At 43.4% G+C, this 8,706-nt stretch overlaps 2 protein-coding genes across 2 annotated transcripts; both read right to left on the bottom strand.

The window, feature by feature from the left end:
- Positions 1-1,626: 1,626 nt before the first annotated feature.
- LOC127093916 (uncharacterized) lies at positions 1,627-3,411 on the bottom strand. The gene is made up of 2 exons (XM_051032806.1): positions 2,219-3,411; positions 1,627-2,125 (listed from the first exon to the last, which is right to left on the bottom strand). Exons 1-2 carry the CDS (start codon positions 3,409-3,411, stop codon positions 1,627-1,629), a joined length of 1,692 nt encoding a protein of 563 aa, XP_050888763.1.
- A 999-nt stretch (positions 3,412-4,410) lies between these two features.
- LOC127093914 (uncharacterized) lies at positions 4,411-8,644 on the bottom strand. The gene is made up of 2 exons (XM_051032805.1): positions 5,178-8,644; positions 4,411-4,888 (listed from the first exon to the last, which is right to left on the bottom strand). The coding sequence occupies exons 1-2, from the start codon at positions 8,642-8,644 to the stop codon at positions 4,411-4,413; spliced, it is 3,945 nt and encodes a 1,314-aa protein (XP_050888762.1).
- Positions 8,645-8,706: the final 62 nt, after the last annotated feature.

The following is an 8,706-nucleotide window of genomic DNA, read 5'->3' as shown; positions in this document are numbered from 1 at the left end:
TGATGTAGGTGATACGCTCCTCGGCTGGGAACTGTCGCTTGTCTGCAAAGGATTGTAAATGATTTCCTTGAAAGATAGTGCAAAATAAATGCACGTCCAGGTAGGTTCAGTGACCGACGGGACCGAAGTTCGATCTAGAACTGGGCTAGAAAGACTCCATTGGGGAAATAACCTCAAATGGGGATTATCTTATCCTAACACGGAAAGATAACTGAAATAACCATCGTCCACGAGGGTTGAACTCTGTGGCGATTAGCTGGAAATAAATAGTATCTTATGCTTAGGCTGACGATCTACTTGGAGAGAGCGGACTAACCTAGTTACTCGGAGGTAACGACAAAGGATGACGATAAATAGCAAACATGCTAATGCGCATGCCAAAGTGTATACTACTGTGTATGTAAATGTGTATGAAAAAGTCATGCAATGAGTATGCCATGCTTAGGCTCATGCGTATGCTGACCAAACCGACGAGCGGAGGACCTAAGATGAAATAAGCATTTCGACGGGAATATTCGGGGACCTCTGCAATAGTACCCCTCTCAGGGGATAAGAAGAGCTGATGGGAGAACCGAATCTGGCTTCAAAATATAACTTCCCTGGGGAGAGAATATCATGACTTCCACTGGGGAGAATTCAACAGACATTCCTGGGGGAAGTATTCCTAAGGCAAGTAAGGCAATTCTACTGAAGAACAGATGATCCCATTGAGGATGGGCCTTCCAGAATAGATATCACTTGGAGGATACCGGGGATATCTCTGCAGTCTTGAGAGTCACTGGGGATTATCGAATGAATCACAAAAGTGTTGTCAACTTAAAATCTCGCTGGGGACTGTCTCTGGGAATATGATGGTAATGATCAAATGCTTATGCAACACCGAGACTTACCGGGGAGCGAAGAGATCCTTCACAAATTTCCATGAGTCAAAGTAAATTTCGTTTCCAAATGTATTTCTGAGAAAATTATTTTGGTTTTGAAAACACTTTTCACGTTCAAATTTTACTAACAAAAGCAAATTGCATAACAAAATAAAACGGAGATAATGTGAACAAGGAAACTGAACAGCAAAAGGTCCATTTTATTGAAGAATGGTAACTTGCTAAAGGCATAGCTCCATGGAAAATTACAATTTTAAATTGGCAATATGGGAAAGGTTACATTGAATCCAACGACCTACTATCCCTAATGACTAAGACTACCCAAAACCTTGCTCATGAAGAGAGTGATTGGATTTGAAGTGGACTTCTGTAAATGTATCTGCGATGTTTGGTGTCGTCCGATGCAGTGAAATACCATGTCCCTAACTTTTGCCTGAACTACCCTTTCGGGTTTTCAATCCACCGGGACGCTCATTTTTGCCTAAGTCGCCCTTTCGGGTTTTCAACTTAGCGAGCCATAGTATTTTTTTTATTTTCTTTAGGCATAATATTTTTGGACTGCATCGGAGTTCACAGGATGTGCGAGCTCTTCTCCATCCATTGTTGTAAGAATTAGCGATCCTCCGGAGAAGACTGTCTTAACAACAAATGGACCGTCGTAATTGGGCATCCACTTCCCGCGCATGTCCTTGTGAACTGGCAAGATCTTCTTGAGTACAAGTTCTCCTTGTTGAAACTCACAGATTCAGACTTTCTTGTCGAAGGCTCTCTTCATCCGTTTCTGGTATAGCTGACCATGGCACATAGCCGTCAAACGCTTCTCGTCGATGAGGTTTAGCTGGTCGAACCTGTCTTGAACCCACTCGGCTTCATCTAGCTTGGCTTCCCTCAATACCCTTAAGGAAGGTAGCTCAACTTCAATGGGGAGGACGACATCCATTCCATATACTAGTGAGAAAGGTGTTACCCCTGTTGAAGTTCGAACAGTAGTTCTGTATCCATACAAAGCGAATGGTAACATCTCATGCCAATCCTTGTAAGTCTTAACCATCTTTTGTAGGATCTTTTTGATGTTCTTGTTCTCAGCTTCAACAGCTTCATTCATCTTAGGACGGTATGGAGAAGAATTATGATGTGCAATCTTGAAGGTATCACACAACTCCTTCATAGTCTTATTGTTCAAATTGGTACCATTGTCAGTTATGATCCGACTTGGAACTCCATAACGACAAATAATTTCTTTCCTGATGAAGCGGACAACCACCTGTTTGGTCACATTGGCGTAGGAAGCAGCTTCTACCCACTTGGTGAAATAGTCAATAGCAACTAGGATGAACCGGTGACCATTGGAAGCTTTTGGCTCAATTGCCCCAATCATGTCAATGCCCCACATGGAGAAAGGCCACGGTGAAGTTAGAACGTTCAACGGTGCAGGAGGAACATGCATTTTGTCAGCGTAGATTTGGCACTTGGGACACTTCCGGGCGTATTGGATACAGTCAGACTCCATCGTTAACCAGTAATATCCAGCTCTTAACATCTTTTTAGACATCGCATAACCATTGGCATGAGTCCCGAAGGTTCCCTCATGAATCTCCTGAAGTAACATGTCTGCTTCATGCTTGTCAACACATCTGAGCAAAACCATGTCGTAACTTCTTTTGTATAACACACCATTGCTGATGAAGAAACGGGATGCCAGTCTTCTCAATGTCTTCTTGTCAAGACAGGAAGCACCCTCGGGATACTCCTGTTTGAGCACATAATTCTTAATATCATGAAACCAGGGCTTTTCATCCACCTCATTTTCTTCGACCACCTGACAGTACGCGGGCTCGGTCCTGCGTTCAATTCGAATGAGAGGTGCTTCATTGACCAATTTGACCTTCCACATGGATGCTAACATGGCTAAAGCATCAGCCACATGATTCTCAGATCTCGGAACATGTTCGAACTTGATCTCGTCAAAATACTTAATCAACTCGATGATGTAGGCTCTATAAGGGATTAAATTCTCGTGCTTCGTCTCCCATTTACCCTTTACTTGATAAATAACCAAGGCTGAATCTCCACTTACCTTGAGAAGTTTGATTCGGAGGTCGATAGCTGCTTCAAGGCCAAGAATGCATGCTTCATACTCTGCGACATTGTTTGTACATTCAAAGTCTAACCTTGCTGTAAAAGGGGTGAACCCACCTTTCGGATTCATCAGAACTGCGCCTATACCATGCCTACTGTAATTTGAAGAACCATCAAACATCATCCTCCACCAGAGACCCGGTTCCGGACCTTCCTCAGGACCTGGCTCTTCATAATCTCTCTTTATCAATAGGATGTCTTCATCAGGAAAGTCGATCTTGAGAGGCTCATAATCTTCTACGGGCTGATCTGCCAGATAATCTGATAAAATACTTCCTTTGATAGCTTTCTGCGGTACGTACTGGATGTCATATTCCGATAGCAACATGTGCCAACGGGCAAGCCTCCCCGTCTGAGCCGGCTTTTCGAAAATGTAATTTATTGGATCCATCTTCGAAATCAATAATGTGGTATGACAAATCATGTACTGCCGGAGACGTCTAGCAGCCCATGCTAGCGCACAACAAGTCTTCTCCAAGAGTGAATATCTGTTTTCACAATCAGTGAACTTCTTACTTAGATAGTATATGGCATGTTCCTTCCTTCCAGTCTCATCATGTTGCCCAAGTACGCAACCCATAGACTTCTCAAGAACGGTAAGGTACATGAACAATGGTCTTCCAGGAATATGAGGGATTAAGATAGGAGGCTCTTGCAAGTAATCCTTGATCTTTTCAAACGCCCGCTGACAGTCAGGATTCCAATCAATAGTCTGGCCTTTGCATAGCAACTTGAAGATCGGTTCACAAGTAGCAGTCAAATTAGAGATAAACCTGGAAATATAGTTTAAACGCCCCAGAAAACATCTGACTTGTGTTTCAGTCTGCGGAGCTGGCATGTCTCGAATGGCTCGGACTTTATCAGGGTCTACTTCAATTCCTCGCTGACTGACAATAAAACCAAGTAGTTTTCCAGATCGAATACCAAAGGTACACTTAGCGGGATTCAGCTTCAACTGGTACTTTCTGAGTCGTTCAAATAACTTTATCAAATGATCCAAATGGTCCTTTTCGTTTCGAGATTTGGCGATCATATCATCCACATAAACTTCAATTTCTTTGTGCATCATGTCATGGAAGAGGGCAGTCATGGCCCGCTGATAGGTTGCCCCTGCGTTCTTCAAACCGAAAGGCATAACTTTGTAGCAGAAGGTCCCCCAAGGGGTAATAAATGTAGTCTTTTCTCGGTCGGCTGGATCCATCTTGATCTGATTATAACCGGAGAAACCATCCATAAATGAGAAAACCGCAAAACTAGCTGTATTGTCGACAAGGGTATCAATATGAGGCAATGGGAAATCGTCTTTTGGACTAGCTTTGTTCAGATCCCTGTAGTCTACGCACATTCTGACCTTACCGTCCTTTTTGGGCACTGGAACAATGTTGGCAACCTAATCAGGATACTTTGCAACTACAAGGAAACCCGCATCCAACTGTTTCTTAACCTCATCTCGAATCTTCAAAGCCATGTCAGGTCTCGTTCTTCGAAGTTTCTGTTTGACATGAGGACATTCTGGCTTAAGCGGTAGTTTGTGAACTACAATATCTGTGTCTAAACCTGGCATATCTTGATACGACCATGCAAACACATCAACGTATTCCTTCAAAAGCTTTATCAACCCCTGCTTGATCTCAGCCCCAAGCATTGTACCAACCTTGACCTCTTTCTTGTCCTCGTCTGTGCCAAGATTAACCAAATCTACCTGCTCCTTATCTGGTTGAAGTTCCGTGTACTCGTACTCGACCAACTTTGTCAGTTCAGTGGGTACTTCAGAATCTTCCTCACCCTCATCTTCAGCTTGATAAATGGGTGAATCCCAATCAGGAGAGACAATATCGTCATTGGATTCAACAAGGTTTGTAATGTCACTGCATGTTGAAAGGCTTATTTTATTAAATGTTTAATGAAAATGAGAGAAGTGAAAATGTATTTTAGTTTGTTTTTGAAAAGATTGCCAATTTCATTTTTAAAGGTGAGAAAAAAAAAACAAAAACAAAAAAAAAAAACAAAAAAAACAAAAAACCAGTGGAACAACTTGGAACAGAACAAAATGCATTTATTAATAATTGTTTGAAATGAAAGGTGGCCCTACAACGCGATCCAATAGCATGGGGCAGAGCTAATGGATTTGAAAACACAAATGAAAAATTAAATTACTTTGACACTGGAAAAATAACAGGAATCTCTATAGCCTCCCAGTTGCTCAATGTTGCACTACTCTTGAACACCAGGTTGCTTAAATCGTCATCTTCATTACCATCGCTGACGGCATTAACTTGAAAACCTCCACTGATAAACACTTCTTGGTAAATCTTCGGACGCCCTTCGACATTTGTAGAAGCTTTATCATGAGTTGGTCTGTAACCCAACCCGTGGCGATCAGTTTTGGTCTTGACGTTGATTATCTCTCCCCAACCTTCAGGAATGCCCCTGTCAATTGTTGATCTGGTACTCTTTAAGGATGAAAAAGATGGATTACTCTGGCCTTCCACAGTCTCTTCGACCTCCACTAACACAGCATTGGCGATCTCAAGTGCTTGGAAAGAAGTTTCCAACGCGTCTTCATCGACCTCAATATAACGGAACGAAGATAAATTACTTACCATTAAATCCTCCTCACCGTGAATAATCACCAGCTTATCATCAACTACAAACTTCATCTTTTGGTGCAAGGTAGAAGTCACAGCCCCAGCAGCATGGATCCAAGGTCTTCCAAGTAGACAACTGTAATTGGGATTGATATCCATGACTTGGAAAGTGATATTGAAAACATGCGGACCAATCAGAATTGGAAGTTCCACTTCTCCAATCAAAGCTCTACGAGAACCATCAAACGCCTTGACAATCAAAGAAGTAGGCTTCACCATAGTTTCTTTGTAAGCCAACTTACTAAGATATCTCTTGGGTAGGACGTTCAAAGATGTACCGGTATCCACAAGCACCCTGGCTAAATTATCCTCTTGACACTTCGCTGATATGTGCAAAGCACGGTTGTGATTCGGGCCCTCTTTCGGTAGCTCTTCATTGCTGAAGCTAAGAGTATTACATGCGGTAATATTGGCGATCACACTATCAAACTGACCGGTAGTAATATCTTGAGCGACATGACTTTGCGTCAATACTTTCTGCAAAGCAGCCCTATGAGCGGGTGAATTCAATAACAGAGACAGGATAGAGATCTTCGAAGGGGTCTGATGAAGCTGATCAACGACTTTGTAATCACTCTTCCTGATGATCCTTAAGAATTCAGCATCTGCATCATTAGTAACAACCTCTTTATTTTTATCTCTGGCAGGCCCAACAGTGTTAGTAGTTGTCTCTCTAGGTGGAGCCTCATCAAAACGGGGAGTGTACACGCGACCACTGCGAGTCATCCTGCTTGCCCTATCTATGTTAGTCACACTTTCACCATCAACCTTCACTTCTTCTCTTGGAATGACCTTCCCAGATTCTTTGTCAATCGCGGTTACACCATACTTCCAAGGTACTGCTTTGGGATCACTGAATGGAAATGGACTCGGTTTTTGGATAATCAACGGTTTAGGCTGGTCCACTGTTGGAGTAACAGGAGTCGGTATACTGAACACTGGCATGACAGAATTTGGTGCTGGCAGATTAAACACTGGTATCCTACCCCTTGATTCTGGAAAGTTAAAGGTAGGCTCAATTGCGGCTACTTCTTTCGCCTGGTTAACTACTTGCAAAAAACCATCATCAATCAATCTCTGAACGTCTTTCCGAACCATAACACAACCCTTATCACATCCCTTACAACTCGTACAACCGATATGGGAAATAGATACTAGGCCTGCTTTAAACAGCTTTGAATGGAATTCCTTGAGCGGAGTCTTAATCTGAGCTACATCGAGGATAGAATTCTCTTCAGACGAAGCATCAATGGCATTAACAGCCCCATGGTCAGGCAAATGGTTACTTTTGACATTGGGCGGCGGATCGTTGAATGACAGAATCTTCTTTTCCATCAGATCCCTCACAAGGTTTTTCAAAGCATAACAGTTCTCCAAGTCGTGACCTGGCGCACCCTCATGAAATAAACAATGAGCGGCGGCGTTGTAGTTGGCTGGCAAAGGATTCGGAGGCGGTCCCAAAGCTCGAGTAGTGACCAAACCGCGTTGCACTAAGTAAGGATACAACTCGGTGAACGTCATCGGAATCGGTGGACAAGTCTTGTATAGTCTCCTTGGAGCATTCTGGCGAGGCGCCTGGTTCCTCGGTTGTTGACTCGCCTGAGCGTTGGATGCTTGTTGATAATTCGGAGGAGGATAAACCGGAGGCGGATAACCAGGAACCTGTTGCATGGGCTGATAAACGGGCGCTTGTGGAGCTTGTTGGTTAAAAGATGGTGCAACAGCAGCCACGTATGGCGGTGATGCATACTGAACCGGGTATCCCTGTGGTTGGGCATAATGTGGCGGATATTGATACTGCCTATTCCTTCTCCTATCTGAAGACACAGCATGAGTCTCTCCTTCCTTCTTTCTCTGAGGATTGACGGAAGTCTTCTTAGCTTGGTCCTTCGAACTTGTACTGCTAGACCCACTGGACATCTTTCCACTCTTCATAGCTAATTCAACCTTTACTCCAACAGCAACAATATCAGTGAAATTCGTGGTTACACTACCCACCATCCTTTCATAGAACTCAGGACGAACGGTGTCAACAAACCAGTCAGCTAATTCTTTATCAGTCAATGGAGGTTCAACCTGGGAAGCAATTTCCCTCCATCGCTGGGCGTATTCCTTAAAGGTTTCAGAATTTTTCTGCGTCATACTCAAAAGTTGTCTCCTGTCAGGAGCCAAGTCCATGTTGTACTTATAGTGCTTAATGAAAGCGTCAGACAAATCTTGAAAAGACTTGATGCGAGATTGGTCCAATGTTAAATACCACTTCGACGAGGCACCTTTCAGACTGTCTTGAAAACAGTGGATCATCAACTTGTCATTTTCCACATGGGCAGCCATCCTACGGTAGTACATTATCAAATGGCTTTTCGGACATGTAGTCCCTTCATAGCAGTCAAAGTTCGGAGTCTTGAACTTTGGCGGAATAACTAAACCGGAAACCAAACAGAATACTCTAGCAGCAGCACCAAAGATCTGGTCTCCTTCCATCTTTCTTAATCTTTTATCAATGGTAACAACCTCCTCGCGAAGCCTATCACGCGGCTGGTAACCTTCATCATTATCATCCAGAATTTCATAAACAGGCTCATTAAGATAAGGTTGCACCCGAGTATGGACATTAGCTTGTGTGAAGGTAGGGACCACCTTTGGAGGCTCGGGAACCAAAGGCACAGTCTGTTGAACGTTTTGTATAACCGGCATGGCTTGTTGACCACTTTGTGCAACCGACATAGTTTGTTGAACTGACGTAACAACAGGCGGATGTATGAAACTCTGCGAAAGACCATAAGGAAACGGGTTCTCAACTGAAACAACCGGAGGATCTACGGCAGCGGTAGTGTTGATCTCAGAAACCACAGTAGGCTGAGTATCCATCTTTGCATTGATAACCTGAAGTAGTTCCATAATTGTTCCTACATTCCCTCGAAGGTCTGCTAGCTCGTTGTTAACGCGATCCATCTCTTGAGCGTGCTCTTCCATCCTTCTTCGAGCTTGAGCTCTAGTGTTGTATCGATTCAGGGTGACAAAACTGTACGCGAGAG

The sequence above is a fragment of the Lathyrus oleraceus genome, chromosome 6 (assembly GCF_024323335.1).
Source record: "Lathyrus oleraceus cultivar Zhongwan6 chromosome 6, CAAS_Psat_ZW6_1.0, whole genome shotgun sequence".
NCBI classification, from domain to species: Eukaryota; Viridiplantae; Streptophyta; class Magnoliopsida; order Fabales; family Fabaceae; genus Lathyrus; species Lathyrus oleraceus.
The sequence above is the reverse complement of the archived record's forward strand: the minus strand, read 5'-3'. Positions and strand labels throughout refer to the sequence as shown.

Excerpts from the sequence above, each read along its gene's own strand:
- LOC127093916 (XM_051032806.1), bottom strand. The coding sequence starts at position 3,411 with ATGGATCCAATAAATTACATTTTCGAAAAGCCGGCTCAGACGGGGAGG. Across the intron at positions 2,126-2,218 it reads AAAGCTTCCAATGGTCACCG|GAAAGAAATTATTTGTCGTT; the intron begins GTTCATCCTAGT and ends CCGCTTCATCAG.
- LOC127093914 (XM_051032805.1), bottom strand. The coding sequence starts at position 8,644 with ATGGAAGAGCACGCTCAAGAGATGGATCGCGTTAACAACGAGCTAGCA. Across the intron at positions 4,889-5,177 it reads GTTATTTTTCCAGTGTCAAA|TGACATTACAAACCTTGTTG; the intron begins GTAATTTAATTT and ends TTCAACATGCAG.